This window comes from Orcinus orca, chromosome 5 (assembly GCF_937001465.1).
Source record: "Orcinus orca chromosome 5, mOrcOrc1.1, whole genome shotgun sequence".
Lineage (NCBI taxonomy): Eukaryota > Metazoa > Chordata > Mammalia > Artiodactyla > Delphinidae > Orcinus > Orcinus orca.
This window is the reverse complement of record NC_064563.1, coordinates 83,641,428-83,658,083: the sequence shown is the minus strand read 5'-3', so window position 1 is coordinate 83,658,083 and position 16,656 is coordinate 83,641,428. Positions and strand designations below refer to the sequence as shown.

Genomic DNA, 16,656 nt, shown 5'->3' with positions numbered 1-16,656 from the left:
TATTATCAGAAAAAATCCTAACAGTGAGAAGTGGAAAACCCCTTGAAAGCCTTTATGAAGTCACGTTGGAAATATGACTTTATTTGAAATAGGCATTTATTTGACAACCATTAAACAAAATTAGCTATGCAAAGCAGCTTTTTGAATTCTGACTTTCTCCTGTGTGTATCTGGATCTAGTAATAGTTAATACAATGGTAATACATTGCTCAGACCATCACCCCACCCACCCCAATACTGGCAAATTATAATAACCATCACCTATTGAACACCTACAAAATGGCAGACGTAGATTAGGTATTTTACATACACATGATTTAATCATCACACAACCATTCCAAATAAATATTATCCTCCTTCTACATCTGAAAGAAACTGAGGTTTAGAGAGGTAACAAGTTCCCACAGGTAGTAAGTGACAGAGGCAGGATTTTTTTTTTATAAATTTACTTATTTATTTAATTTTGGCTGCGTTGGGTCTTTGTTGCTGCGTGCGGGCTTTCTCTAGTTGCGGTGAGCTGGGACTACTCTTTGTTGCAGTGTGTGGGCTCTCATTGCAGTGGCTTCTCTGGTTGCGGAGCACGGGCTTCTAGGCACGCGGGCTTCAGTAATTGTGGCACGTGGGCTCTAGAACGCAGGCTCAGTAGTTGTGGCTCACGGGCTCTAGGCGCGCGGGCTTCAGTAGTTGTGGTGCACGGGCTTAGTTGCTCCGCGGCATGTGGGATCTTCCCAGACCAGGGCTCGAACCCGTGTCGCCTGTATTGGCAGGCGGATTCTTAACCACTGCGCCACCAGGGAAGTCCCAGAGGCAAGATTTGATCTCATCCATCTTATTGCTGTGTCCCAAGTAGTTTGCACAGTTAGTGGAAATACAGGACGAGATCCATGACTCCTAACTCCACTCCCCCCAGAAAGTCTGAGGACATTCAGGAACTTCTGGATGAACCTGGGGTCTACCTTGGGTCATCAATTTCAAATCTGGGAATATGCAAACACTAAACTAAGAAATGTCCCTCTGGCTTCCACATGACTCCTTGATTTTGTTTCCTTACTACCATTACTCCTACAGCCCCTGAGGTATGGGGGCGGGGACAGGGGGTGGAGGCACCCAGTAACCTTCCAGAGCTATTCAAGTGCTCGATCCATAGGGACCTTTATTATACTGCTAGTAACCTAAGTAAAATTAGCGAGAGATTAGGAATTGTCAAATATGCAGAGGAGTAGAAGTTTTCAACTCAACACACATTGAGTGCCTGCTATGAGCCAAGCACTTAGAGAATCAAAGATTCCCAAGAGCTTTCACTCTATCAAGGGAGAGATACCTCAAAAAACAACCTCAGTTCATTGTGGGAAGCATAGTAACTGAGTTGAGTTTAGGAGACGTGGCAGCCTAGAAGGAAGGTGGCATTGAAGAAGGAAGACACAGGTGCTAACAAGGAATTTGGGGTGCAGAGGTTGAATTAGCCAGGTAGAGGGAGAAGAGGATTTCTAGTGGTGAGAACAGCAGAAGAAGCATAGGCATGGAGGTGTGAAAATGTACGGCGTGTTGAAAGAAGCTGGGTTTTTTCTTCTTTAATTACAATCACCTAACCAACAAATGTGCATCTTATTCCCTTTTTTCTAACGTTGAGGGGGAAAATCAGTGGCAAAGGAAAAGAGCTAGAGAGCTCCTGGAGAAGGCCCCATGCCCCACTCCGCTGCCCTCGCCCCCAGCCTTTCCCACAGCAACCATTTGGGTCCTTGATGTCATTTCAGCAGTGGAGTTTGGGAATTTCCATATGCTGCTTTTCGGTCACCTGCCTGCCTCCTGGCCAAGCCACCCTCTTTAGCAAGCAGCAGCTGCTCATCCCTCCACCTTAGTCATGCACCCCCTGAGCTGTCAGAGTGGCTGTCTCTGCCAGCTGTGAGCAAGGAAATGAGAAGCACAGGAACAGAGAAACAACCAAGGCTCTGCCCAAGATAGAATTTCAAAACAGGTCATCTTTCTCAGCAAGCCTGACCAATGGGCTGGTCCTGATCCCTTAAAGAGCCAGGCGGACCAGCTGACTGCTGGCTCTCAGCCTGCCTTTTTTGTCAATCCACAAATGTGCTCATCTGAGCAGAAGGTACTAACATTTGTCAAGCAGTTATTGTTTCCTCATGTCTCCCTATGATACTTTGTTTTTAATGGAAGAAACAAGCTCAGAGAGGTTAAGGAACATCCCCAAGGTGACAGAGATAGTATGTGAATAGGGGCTAAAGCCTAGGTCATTGTGACTCTAAATTGTAGGTTCTCTGTGCTGTACCACCTTGCCAGGTACTTTGGGGAGTCAATATGTGTCCACATGCAGGCTCATTCATTGCTACCAGGGATTTGTGTATGCCGCTGGGGTGGCATAAACACCACATGCTGCCTGTAGTGACAGTGACAGTGATGCCTGTGGGGTGGGACCTATGACAGGAATACAGTGAAAAGCTGTATCTTTGTTTTTAAAACCAGGTTTGATAGAAGAAGAAAGAAAAATTGTGTGTCAAAATGGTATGTTCTTATAAGGAAAGCCACAAATATGCAGGCAGAAGCACGGTAGAAAATATTTGGGGAGAATAAAAGGAAAGACACAGAAGTCACATCATTTGTTGAGTCAATTCTATTGAATAAACATTTACTTAGGACAAAGTATGTGTGCCAGGAACTGGGGATAGAAGATGAGGAAGACAATGAGTGAGGGAGACTGACCCAGAAAGAACTACAACCCAAAAAATACACTTATTGGGCATGTGACCAATGAGACATAAGAGGACGTGTCAGGGAGCTTCTGGAAGAAGTATACTCCCTGGTGGAGACAGTAAGGAGGCCTGCTACCTTTCATCCTGGCTTGAATACAGTTGTGTGATGATATAATACTTGAAGCTATCACAACCATGAGATAGGAAGGGGTTCAAAGGAAGCACTGATAGGGGAGCAAAGAATACAGGAAAAACATCACAAGGGAGGATGACATTTAAGCTGGTTTAAAAAGCCAAGTAGGTGTTCCCCAGCTAGGGGAGGGCATTCCAGGAAGGGAGAACAGAATGTGAAGTCAAGTCCAGAAGTAAAACGAAAATACATGGCATATTCTGGTAACAGAGAACAGTTTGTCATCAGTGAATCAAAGGGAGCAGCAGGACACGAGGCAGGAGAGGCAGGCCAGGGCCAGATTATGAAGTCAGCCGGGTACACCATCTCTCCAAGAGTGGTCACAGACCATGGCTGGTCCGAGAGCTGTTACTGGTCCATGATGAGATATGGACAGAAACTGAGAGAACTTAAGACATCTTTATACAGTTTGACAGGAAACGTATTAATCTGTGAATTGGAAAAAATTAAAGTAGTAGTAGTTTACTACTTGTAGTTTGAGAAACTACATGTAGTTTCACCACAGGTAGTTTGAGAAACATTGGGCTTGATGCTTTTAATGCTTTCCTAATATAGTTATTAAAATCGAACACAGGCATGATTCTAGGCATTGGACACATACTGCTGAGTTGATATTGGGCAGACACTACCGGTTCCTTATCCATTTCCCCTTTTTCCCCCAGTTTATGGAACTCTGATTTTGCTTGGGCGATATGTAAAGGAGGGTGGGCTTCTCTCCCAGTTGCCAGGGCCTGAAATAAGACTGGTCAAGGGACTTCCCTGGTGGCGCAATGGATAAGACGCTGAGCTCCCAATGCAGGGGGCCTGCATTTGATTCCTGGTCAGCGAAATAGATCCCACATCCATGCTGCAACTAAGAGTTCCCATGCCACAACTAAGGAGCCCACCTGCTGCAACTAAGACCCGGTACAACCAAATAAATAAATAAATATTTTTTAAAAAAACAATAAGAACTGGTATCAAAAAGACTTCCAAGTTAAAAAAAAAAAAAAGACTGGTCAAATCTAAGCACGATATCCCATTCCCCACAATGGCAACTAGTTTAAGAGTGGACATGTGACCAATGAGACATAAGAGGACACGTGTGTGGGAGTATCTGGGGAAAAGTATACTCCCTGATAGAGACAGTAAGGAAGCCTACTACCTTTCATCCTGGCTTGAATACAGCTGTATGATGATGTAATGTTTGAAGCCACTGTACCCATGAGATAGGATAGGCCTAAGGATGAGAAGGTTAAAGAGGAGAAAAATAGAACAAGCCTTGGTTCTTCAAAGTATCACTGAGCCATTGTCTCAAATCTGAAACTTTCAACCTTCAGACTTTATGACAGGAGATAAATTACATTTATTGCTTAAGTCTCTGTAGTTGGGTATTCTGGTACTCACAGCTGAAGGCATTCAGATTCCCATCTCCCTAAGGATCTCCGTAAGGACTACTCTTCAACCAACAGTTCCCCGAACATCTGCTGATTGTTTTATTCTATGAAAACTGAACGTCATATGACTTGTTATGTGCTACCAATAATTTTCTCTCAAAAGTCTGAGTAAACTGATAGGAATTGCTCCTCTAAACTCAATTTGACCATTCAGGATGACTTGGTTGTTAAGTGAACACGATGATTTAGTGCAAAGTTGGTTGTCTACTCAATACCCATTTACCATTTACCACTTCCTCCTTGTAACAGAATTCCAGTTTTGTTCTGATATCTCACCTACACATGGATCCAAGGACGAAATCCTGTTTAAGCCAGTCAGCAAAGGGCATTCTGTTGACAACTATTATTGGTCCATAAAAATACACATAACCTAATTTGGTTCAATCAGACCCAAAAAAAGGGGGGTGGGTGTGGGGACTTCATGCCTTAGGAATGATTTCTCTTTCCTCTGCTGCACTTGAACAAGAAAGTACATTATTAGCTTCATTAGTCCTAGGAGAGAGCTCTGAGATGAAAATAACTTGAGTCTTGGATGGCACCACAGAGCCTTGATATCACTGCATCTAGAGCTTGCCCTAACCCTGGACTGCCAGTTATGTGTTTCCCTTGATGAGGATTTTGTATTACTTAGCTGTCGAAAGCACCATAATTAACACAGATAGAACTACCATCTAGCAGTTTATAATAGCTAAAGAAAGAAACACTGGGTATAGTCACACATGCACTCTTTTAAGGCAAATATTTATCATAGCACTGAATATTCAACTTTATATTTTTTAGCTTATATACATATATCCACCAGAATATAAGCTCTTTGAGAGCAGGCCATGTCTTACTAATCTTTGTTCACTACTTAGCACATACTTGGCATTTAGTATGTCCTCAGTAAATGTTGAGTCAAGCAGCCTCTATTCTTGAGGACAGGGGCCATGTCTGATTCACACATAAATACTCAACACTTAGGGCAGTTCTTTGCACATAATAAGCCTTCACTAAATATGTACTGAGTGAATAAATGAATTTACAACTATGAATATATGATGTTTATATTAGACACCTGGTACAGGAAAGAACATTGGGCTTTTGGGCTTGAACTCTAATGACCAAGACTCACATCCCAGGTCACCAGATATTTAACCAGAGCAACTTCCTTAACCTGAGTGCCTGTACTCACCTGTAAAATGGGGATTATAGTTTCTCCATCACCCTCACATCAGACCTGCAGAATGTATAGTTAACCTAATGGAGACCTTGCTTAGGGACATGGTCCTGTTCTTATCAACCTTCAAGGCAAATGTTTCACGTTAGACGAAGGGAACTAATTATAGAGGATAGTGTGAATGTATCTGTATTGAGATTTTGGGATGTATTGTGAATAGCAGGGGCTTAGCAAAGAGGTATGTGGTGGTCAGAATGTGGTGATCACCTATTTGGAAGCTAAGTTCTTCATTTTTCAAATTATTGTGGTGACATCTATTACTGATAGTATCAAAATGCTGCACATGATTTCTGGGAAGGCTTAAGCACTAGGGAAGGGTAGGCAGAGGGTCTTGTGAGATGTACTTTTAACTATGGCAGATGTCAAGAAGGGTGTGTTAATTCTTTACAAATCAGGTGAGCGTATCAAACTGGCAAAGGCTGAAAAAAATTAACCTTGCTAAGAGCTTAGGGAAACAGGCACCCACAGGTACTAAGGTATGGGCACCCCCTTTCTAGAGATCAGTCAGGCAGTACTCATTCAAAGCTTTGAAAACTCTGGCCCATCCTTAGTTAAATGATTAGTAAAGATACTTGTAAAGACTTTCCTATGAAAACTTCCATCGCAGTATTATAATGGAGTAGCAAAAAAATAAAAATAAAAAGTGAACATACATGCAGAAAGAGATAAATGGCAAGAAGGTCACCAAAAAGTGGCCCTATTGTAGACTGGTGGGATTTCAGGTGACTTCTTTCTTTCTTCCTTACATGTTTCCATAAAACCAGCCAGCAAAACAATGTATTTTAAAATCAGAAATAATTTAGGTATCTGTTATGTATCCTGTTCAATTCTGAGACCCAATTCCTAGAAGGGTATCTGACACACAGCAGGCATTCTATAAAACATTTGATTGTTGAATGTATGTAGATAGGGAATTGGTAAGCCATACAGTAGATTTATACATAGCTACTACAACTCATATTGTAGAACTGAACTCACAGGTGGTAAAATATATTAAGGGGAGAAGGTAATTAATATTGTGATTGCATTAAAAATATGTAGTATAGAAAAATGATCTAATTTTTTGTTTTAGAAAAATGTATAAGAAAAGTTTGGAACAGCAAAAATTAACATTGGGAGATGATACGGTTAGGGATTTTTTTTTTTTCCTTTTGTAGTCCCAGGACATATTCAAGCAGAATCTGGATAGCCATCTGCCAAGGATCTGTATTGGGTGGGAAGTTGGTTCACATCATCTGCCTTAGGAGTCCAAGATTCTATTCTTCACCCTAAAAGAATGCTCTGAAAACTATAAAGTGCTTACTATCAATAAAATAAAAACTCTACATCCAAACAAATATTAAAGTGAAAAATACAAATACAAAGAATTAGAGAATGTTAGTAACACTGAATGTTACCGTGCCAAATGCTTTATGTACACCATTTCAATGTGTAAGCACAATCTTGTAACTTAGGTATTGCTGCTCTGTTTTCTTTCAGATGAGAAAAACAGACACAAACAGTTGACTTGCTTGAGGTCACATAGCCAGCTGTTGAACTTAAGTCTGTCACTTTGAAGCCATGCTCTTAATTAACTAGGAAGGAATCTTAGGGAACATTTTAGTTCAGCTCTTTTGTAAGAGGCAATTTTCCAATCGTGATACATGAACCCTACATATTCACTTATTTATGCTTCTCAGTGCCTTTTATTGTTGAGATCTAAAACTCCATTTACTTGGACAGAATATGACCAATTGTCTCATTAGCTCATAAGCAGCTAATAGGACCACAGGGCTTGTATTACAAGATTTGTTTATACCACAGTCATCCCTCAGGATCCTGGGCGATTGGTTCCAGGACCCCTGTGGATACTGAAATCTGCATTTGCTCAAGTCCCTTATATATTGATAAAATGGTGTTGTTTTTCTATATAACTTAAGCATATCCTCCTATATACTTTAAATCATCTCCTGATCACTTACAATACATAAAATGTAAATGTTATGCAAATACTTGTAAATACAATGTAAACAGCTGTAAACACTATGTAAATAGTTGAAAAAGCAGCAAACTCAAGTCTTACTGGAATTCACCCACCCCCACCCCCCAATATTTTTGATCTAAGGTTGGTTGAATCCACAGATGAGGAACCCACAGGTATTCTTTTTTTTTTTAATGTCTTTATTGGAGTATAATTGCTTTACCATGGTGTGTTAGTTTCTGCTTTATAACAAAGTGAATCAGCTATACATATACATATATCCCCATATCTCCTCGCTCTTGCGTCTCCCTCCCACCCTATCCCACCCCTCTAGGTGGTCACAAAGCACCAAGCTGATCTCCCTGTGCTATGTGGCTGCTTCCCACTAGCTATCTATTTTGGTAGTATATATAAGTCCACGCCACTCTCACTTTGTCCCAGCTTACCTTTCCCCCTCCCCGTGTCCCCAAGTCCATTCTCTACATCTACATCTTTATTCCCATCCTGTCCCTAGGTTCTTCATAAACTTTTTTTTTTTAAGATTCCATATATGTTAGCATACGGTATTTATTTTTCTCTTTCTGACTTACTTCATTCTGTATGACAGTCTCTAGGTCCATCTACCTCACTACAAATAACTCAATTTAGTTTCTTTTTATGGCTGAGTAATATTCCATTGTATATATGTGCCACATCTTCTTTATCCATTCATCTGTCGGTGGACACTTAGGCTGCTTCCATGTCCTGGCTATTGTAAATAGAACTGCAATGAACATTGTGGTACATAACTCTTTTTGAATTATGGCCACAGGTATTCTTTAAGAAAAATAAATACATAAACGCCATGTGAGGAACACAAAAAGAAACACACCTGAAGACTTTTGACCAGGGATATTCTCTTTTTTTTTAATAAGTTATAAATACTTTTAAATTTATCAATGTTCATCAAAGAGCTCCCAAAGTTATTAAATCTTCTTCATTTTTCAGGAATTATTAATTCCCAGAGCAGACCACCTGCAGAAAAAGATGTATTTTAGAAAGTCAGGTTTCAAGCATCATGTCAGACCTATGAAGTCAGGGAATTAAGATGCTAGAAATGAATGCCTCAGCTGAGGACTATTAACTAACTGCCACAATTATTCTAAACCAGTCATGAAATAAAAGATCCACATTTTAAAATTCTAGTTCTGTTTAAATAAAAACATCACGGAAACTGTTCAATCCATTACAAGGTTTAACCTTTAAAGGCTTTGTTGAAGTAAAAACTATACATTTATTTATTTTCTCAAAAACATCTTCCACAAAAGACTAAGGGAGTTTACTTTTGCAGATACTAAAGAGAAGAGACCTGTAGCCTCCTCCGTTCTAACTCAAGTGTTTGGCAAAGATCCATGAAGTGGAAGGCAGAAGGTCAGCTCTGTACACGAGCATCTCCTGTGGAAAGTTACTCAATCCCAAGGGCAAAGTAAGGGTAACACTTCTGAAATGAATTTGGAAAGATCAAAAAGGGAGAGCAGCAGAGGATGGGGTTGCTGGTGTACCAGGCTTCTCTCCAGACAGCTGGCAGCCACGCCACCCCCACCCCCATCCCCCATCCCAGAAGACAGGAACAATGCTATAAAGGTAACTGAGTAATTTGGGCTAGCCAACTCTTCAAGTCTAATTCAAGCGCTTCCCTCACCTAGCTATTCCCTGTATTTGGTTTAGAAAAGAAGATAAGCCTTAACAACAATATAAATATATAAACTCTCTCTTTTCTAAGGCTCAAAGGAAGAATACACTTAAAGATAAGCAAAAATGAAGCCACTCAACATTTCAAGAGATAGCAGTCTATATAGCATTGCTACCGCTTTTGTTACCGGCTACTATACATCAGGAGGGGCTACCCACTGAAAGCCTCTGGGTACAAAGTCCTTGACAGAAGAGACCCTGTGTCTTCTCATCTTGGCATTTTCTAGAGTTTTAAACAATAGATATCTATTGAATGAATAAATGTTCAAATAGCAGAAATGACCCTTTTTCTTGACTCTCAGGATCATATTTTCATACATCATCAGTTGTCTCTCTGTGCGTTTTGTGTGTGTGAACTATTAAGTTCTGTTAAGCTTAATAAATACTGAGTATCACCACCACTCAGTGCTGGTCCTTTAATTTCTTTCAATGATTTTAGCCCCCGAGCTGGATTCTCTAGGTTCCTCCTGGCTCCTAAAGGCAGAAAGATACCAGCAGCCATTTCCTCTTTACATTTCTAAGCAGGTTTTAGGTTCCTCTAGTTTCTCTTTCAGTAAAAGAAGCAGTCAAAAGATAGAAGTGACCAGAATCACCACCATCACACCCTGTTATTCCTTACGAGTAATTTTCAAGTCTCTGCCTTTGCTGCTATTAAATCTTTAGACAATTTATATTTATTTATACCATCCCTACTACATCTTCAGCTTAAGCCAGTGGTTCTAAAGAGGGGGACACTTGAAAGTTATCTAGGAGCTTCTGAGTCAACCGGTACAGTTCAGGGCTCAGGCTTGTGAATTTTGGAAAACATTCCTCGGGTGATTATAAAGGTACACTTGCTTTCATACTAAGTCCAATTTACTGGATTCAAGGTACAATTAAGATCTATCTTATTTAGAAAATAACATTAAAATCTACAAAGGTTTTTGAATTAAGGAAGTTTCATGATCATTACTGGGAAGATCTAAGATTGCAAAATATTTTTCCTTTGAAGCTATCCTCGGAAAAATGTGGTCTAATAGTCTAAGAGATACCAATTTAGTTAAGTTTATCTTATAACAGTGCAGACAGTAGCACTGGATTTTACCCTACAGTCACTGACCTGGTTTCTGAGTTATATACACCTATGCATTTCAACAACAGGTCTTTGTAATTAGCATTCAAAATAAAGTTTTAGGATTGAAGTTCAAGACTATGTGTAATCCTAAAAATGAATATGTTGGAATAAAATCTCATTAAGTGCAAGGAGTGAAGTATAAAGTGCTTGAGATTTGGAGAGTAAAAAAGACCTAGATTCTAGTTTGAATGCCACCACCTATCCACTCTTAACTTGAGAGTCTTTTTTTGACTTCACTGTCCTTCCATTTCCCCATGGGGGCCAGGGAAATAGGACACCTGGGACCAATGTAGATCCAACCACATGTTCTTCCTCCAAAAGTAGTATTATGCTGAAAATTTTAAAATGATTATTCAATTCTTGGAAAGGCCCTATGTGGATTCAGATTCTTCTTTTTGTAACCAGGATTCAAAAATAATCAGGACATATATTAAACAGACCTCAGTAGAATGTCTGCTATCCATGACTCCCAAGATATGGCTTCTGTTCTGGTTTCTCTTTGACAGTTTACAAAGCCTATTCACACATATATCATTTAATCATCATAATGACTCTAATGAAGTAGTTTGGTCATGTACTGTTCTCTCTCCTTTACACATGAGAAAACTAAGGTTCAGAAAGTTAAGGACTTGCCCAAGATCGTACAATCAGTTAAACATCAGGTCTTCTAAGTCCAAAGCTCTTGCATTTTCTTTTATACACAAATGAAGTACACAGGAATCACTCTTACTCTCTGTCCCAATAACATAGAAAACCATGATATCTTCTGGACCTCGTGAATATATGCTAGTTATAGCAATAATTGTATCACCTGTGAGGTCCACATGAAGTCCAAGAGACTTCTGATGCTCCTAAAAATTAGCATTTTTAAAAATCACCCTTTTTGTCAAGGCAGGCTTAACCCTAAGCAACAGCTAACAAAACTGACTAGGAAGAAAGTTAGATTAGGAACAAGGAAATCATGTACAAATGTTGAGATTTCATGTCTTTGAAATAATCAATAGTTAAACTTTTTAAGAACAGCTCCCCACAACCATATTTACTTATTTTACAAAATGATTCACCATGGGATTTCTTTAAATAACCATCTAATCTTAAAGGCACTTAAGTATATCTTGTATACACAGATATCATACCATGTGTAAAATCACAAAATATATTATGGTTCTCTTTTTATAAATGAAAAAAGTGAAATCCAGACAGGATTAATGTCTTGATGAATATAGATGTAGCTAAAGTGAAACACATGCTAAGCTAGAGAACAGGAGAAGCAAAGTTAAGCCTCAGGACTTCCAGCCTAGACTGTTTTCCACTACACAGTGATACTTCTTATCAGCTGGGGACAGGTTCCTTATCCCTCCTTTTTCACAGCTCAGTGAGGAAGACTGGCCACATGTAAAATTCTAAAGAGGCAGGAAAGAGGTGAAAGGGAAAGAAGCCAGGCTCTCTATTACTCCTACATTGGTATGTAGCTTTCGCATTATCTCTCAGCTATTATTATAAGTGGTGGTGTGGTGTGGATCTTACAGGGGAGTAATAGCACCAAGCAGAGGGAGCCTCTGGAGACAGAGGTTCCAGTTCTGACCCTGCCTATAAGAAGTCACTTCAGAGCTTCCCTGGTGGCGCAGTGGTTGAGAGTCTGCCTGCCGATGCAGGGGACACGGGTTCGTGCCCCGGTCCGGGAAGGTCCCACATGCCGCGGAGCGGCTGGGCCCGTGAGCCATGGCCACTGAGCCTGCGCGTCCAGAGCCTGTGCTCCGCAACGGGAGAGGCCACAACAGTGAGAGGCCCACGTACCGCAAAAAAAAAAAAAAAAAAGAAGTCACTTCATATCTATAGGCCTTAGTTTCCTCATTTATTGATTTAACACTCCTCTATTGAGCACCTACTATGTGCCAGGCACTGTTACTGGTCCTGGAGGTATGCCAGTGAGTAAACAGAAACCTTCTGTCTCAGAACTTACATTCTAATTGAAGTAAAGCAATTCGGATGATAAATAAATACAAAATATGCAGGCAATGGTGTAGCCTAGCCACTAGCTATATGTGGCTATTAAAATAAAAAAACAAACATACAAAAAATTCAGTTCCTCAGCTTTACTAGCCACATTTCAAGGGCTCCACAGCCACATATGGCTAGTGGCTACCATATTGTAGAGTGCAGGCACAGAACGTTTCATTATCACAGAAAGTTCTACTGGACAGTGCCAGGATAGAGTGGGGATAGATGGGCAACGGATGCTATTTTAGATGGAATGTTGAGGGAAAGCCTCTCCAATTAGGAGGCTTGAAAACAGATCTGAAGTGAGGGAGAAAATATCTGAAAAGAGATCTGAAATGAGGGAATAAGTCAAGTTGCTATCTGAAGGAAGAGGTTCCAAACAAAAGGAGATAATTTATTTGTGGTATTGTATACACATCACTTAAGGTCCCTTTCAGCATTAAAATTTGAATTCAAAGTTCTTCAAACAATGGTCTGAGGTTTTAGTTTTATTAGAATAAAGCATGGTACAAAAGAAACTGCAACAATTCCATTTCTGTTTTGCAGAAAGCAATGCTTCCATGTGCTGCCTACTCCGTATTTAAAAACACTTCCTAAAAACTCACAAGATTAGAAACAAAAAGTAGAGAACATTTCCCTTTTAAGTCAGACAACTGAATATTTTGAACTTCCTAAGTCGTGATTCCTCTGTCTCTAACATAACTCTAAAGTCTTTGCCAAGCCCTTTCTTGAAAGCTTAATTCTCCCCTTCCCAAATCCACCAAACACCTCTAATTTTTTTTTTTTTTTCGTCTGCACCATGCATCATGCAGGATCCCTACCAACCAGAGATCAAATCCAGGTCCCCTGCAGTGGAAGCGTGGAATCTTAACCACCAGACAGCCAGGGAAGTCCCACCCCTCTTAATTTATTAGCATCATTTATTCCGTACACTAGAAACTGAGACGTTATCTTTCCAGTGATACTTAGGCATGTTAGGTTAACCAGGTGAACTACCTTTCAGACAGAATGCTGCCCAATGATCACTAAATCTGTAAAGCAATACACAAATTTGAAGCAGTCAGCCTATGTATTACCTTCCCAATAAGAGAGTAGCATGCTCACCATTTCATATCTTAAATCCCAGGGCTCTCATGCATTCCTTGTGGGCCTCAATTAGGGGTCCACAGTTCTCTTCTCCTTTCTCAATGATGCTATAAAACAAAATGTACTTGTTATCTAACAAAGTAGGCACTAAGCACATTAGTGGTAAAAAAGCATGCAAGACAGTGATGGGGAGTGAGGCCAAACACGGATCTCACTGAATACAACTGGAGTTTTAAAAAATGCTATTATACCAAATGGCTTTGTTTTATTGGCTCCTGTGATACCTCCTTGCCCATGAAAATGTCCCACTGATAACTAGTTTTGGGGGGGGCACGGAGGAATCTGATTAGAAGAAATAATTATGCATATTAAATATTGCCTCTAGACAATATCCAAGGAATAATACCGCTCTATAATGAAATAAACTGAATAAAAAGTTAATGTTAAATGGACAGAAAGAAGAGCTTAATTTTTTGCCTATCGCAGAGGAATTAAATTTTGATTCTGCTCTACATTCAAATACACCTAAGTAAATCTACTTCTAACCACAAGACACCCAACACAAAGAGCAAAAAACATTTGGCTGCCAAGAGCAGCCTGATGAGCCCCACTCATGATGATCAAAGAACTTTTTACTTATAAAATTCACAAAGGAAAGACTAGGACCACACAGCTTTATTTCTAAGGGCCTGAAAATGTAATTTTAGCACAGAATCAAGTTAAGCCAAATTCAACTACAAAAAAAAATTGACTCCTGACTCTAGATATTTTGGGAGAAGCCATAGTGGTCAGAGATAACTGATGCAGAAGTAATTTAAAGAAAGGTAGGTTCTCCTTCCTTCTAAATCCTACATATCCTTCAATAACTTTAAGGGCTGTCTGCTTGGGATAGCAAGCTCCTTGTGAAACTAATAGCTAGCCCTCCCTGATCGTTTACTGAATGCTGTAAATACTGTGCTAGGCACTTGATGTGGCTTATAGCACAGTAATCCTGGAGGCAGATACTTTTATTAGGCCCATTTTACAGATATGAGGCAGATATGTTAAAAAATTTGCTCAAGGTCACAAAGCTGGTTTGGTGGACCAGAATTCAAACCCTGACACTGGATCCCAGACTCTTAATCATGATAAAATAATATCTGAAAGTTCAATAAGTACTTAAAGTGTGTAAGTATTGTTACCGATCATAGTAGTCTTTCAATTCTCCCTTCACAGTATTATTTGCAAAGTACTGAGTATTAATAAAAAGCACTGAGCTACTACAACTTTATTCCCCCTCTATGCCACTTATGATCTCTTTACTTTCTATGTGAGGACAAAAAGGGGCTGGAGGGAGAGGTGTACATTCACGTTATCTGAAGATTTCTTCTGAGATTTGTTCCACAATAGAGACTGTATACCAGCGGTCCCCAACATTTTTGGCACCAGGGACCAGTTTTGTGGAAGACAGTTTTTCCACAGGGTTGGGGCGGGGGGAGATAGGTGTTAGTTCAAGCTGTAATGTGAGTGATAGGGGAATGATTCAGGCTGTAATGAGAGCAATGGGGAGCTGGGGAGCGGCAGATGAAGCTTCACTCGCAGCTCATGGCCTGTAGCTCATGGCCGGTAGCTCATGCCTCGCTGTGCAGCCCGGTTGGGGGCCCTTGCTGTATACAATAGCTGTATACAATAAGAACACAAAACCTTTTGCGGGTTAATGGTACTGTAGATGTACTATTCTCAACACTATAATGTCATCTATGTCATAGCCTGGTTGATTTTTAAATCATCTAAAAGGGGTGGGGTTAAGGGGATCTTCCCTACTGTTAAGAAACGTACCCTGTCCTGTGTCCTACTATGTCTAAATTTTGGGAGAAATTACCAGAAAACTTACTCTTTGATACTGCCAAACCTGGTACAGCAATCATTAACTTTAATGCTCCATTAACTTTAAGCTCCTTTAAATCAAGCAGCATCTTTACCCGTTTCTACGTCTTCGGACCTAAGGCAGTGCTTGACCTATAACAGATGATGAGAAACCCTTTGCAGTAAAGAATGAACGGACGAAGCGAGCCCAGGTCAATCCGATCTCTCTCCAATCCCCTCATGTTTCCCCAGCCTGAGCTATAGGATCAGTCTACAGACAGCTGACTGCGAACCCTACAGGGCTCTACAACCCTCAAGAGCGCCGCACGACAAAGCGAGGGCCACGACCAGCTCCACGCGGCGCAGAGGCGCCCGAACGCAGCGCGCGAAGCCTGCCGGCCGCCCCCTCCCTGACGGCGCACTGACCACGCATCGCGCGCCTTCTTGGTCTCCGGGCAGGCGCAACAGGGCTTCAGAGGCTTCTTCTCCTGCGACTCAGATGGGGCAGGGCTTGCGGCCGCCAGACCCGGCATTTTTCGCGCCAAAAGCAGCAACTAGTACAGACGCCCTAAACTCTTCAGCCTCCGCAAACGCCGCCGATTAGCCCGCAATCACTTCCGGCAGTCGCTGTGAAAAGAACAGGAAGTCCTACCTCCCTCTGACAATTGGGGGTGAGGGGAAGGAGAAGGGATTAAAAGGGAAAAAAAGGCGCGTGCGCAGAAGAGGCAAAATAAAGCCATTAACGCGAGAGCGCCTCTTCGGCGCAGGCGCAGAGAGGCGAGATGAAAGTGCTGAGTTTGTAAATCGACTTGGGGAGGACCCACAAAGGATGAAAGTAGTAAGGCTACTCAGAGATATCTCAACCCTACCCACGAATGTCGAAAACCGAAGCCTGAGAAGGTGAAATGACTTGTCTAAGCCAAACAAGAGAAACCACTAGCGAAAGCCAGTTCCTCTTGAATATCAGATTAGTTCCCAGTATTTTACGCTCAACATTCTCTGCCTTTTTATTGTCCTCTCCACCCCCCTTCAGTTTGAACAATCCAATTCACAAGTTCTGAAGAAAAAAAAAATTCCTCTGCTACTCATACCTCACCCCACACGCTTTAAATCCTCAGCTAGTTGGTATTCATAGCTCCCTCTCCAACTGATTTGATTTCAGTATGAATTGTCCAGTCACAAGGCAAATATACCAGTTAGAAAAATGCTTTTTCCTCGTCATTTCTCAAATTCAGTTAACACCTATCTACCTAAGTAGATAAGTAAACTGGTGCCTACGTTATTTGCAATATAATGCCCATAACCATTGCGTTTTTTTTCTGCAGAGAATTGTTGGAGAAAGAATGAACTTATTTTTTAAAGCAGGACTT

General features: G+C 40.8%; 1 protein-coding gene across 2 annotated transcripts; it reads right to left on the bottom strand.

The window, feature by feature from the left end:
- Nucleotides 1-8,388: 8,388 nt before the first annotated feature.
- On the bottom strand, nucleotides 8,389-15,958 carry LOC101282498 (cytochrome c oxidase copper chaperone). Of its 2 annotated transcripts, none has more exons than XM_049710164.1 (3): nucleotides 15,713-15,958; nucleotides 13,432-13,548; nucleotides 8,389-8,523 (listed from the first exon to the last, which is right to left on the bottom strand). In XM_049710164.1, the coding sequence occupies exons 1-2, from the start codon at nucleotides 15,817-15,819 to the stop codon at nucleotides 13,464-13,466; spliced, it is 192 nt and encodes a 63-aa protein (XP_049566121.1). In that variant the 5' UTR covers nucleotides 15,820-15,958; the 3' UTR covers nucleotides 8,389-8,523; nucleotides 13,432-13,463. The 2 variants fall into 2 exon arrangements, with proteins under 2 accessions (XP_049566121.1, XP_004278578.1); XM_004278530.4 differs by having other exon boundaries at nucleotides 13,460-13,548; nucleotides 15,713-15,957.
- Nucleotides 15,959-16,656: the final 698 nt, after the last annotated feature.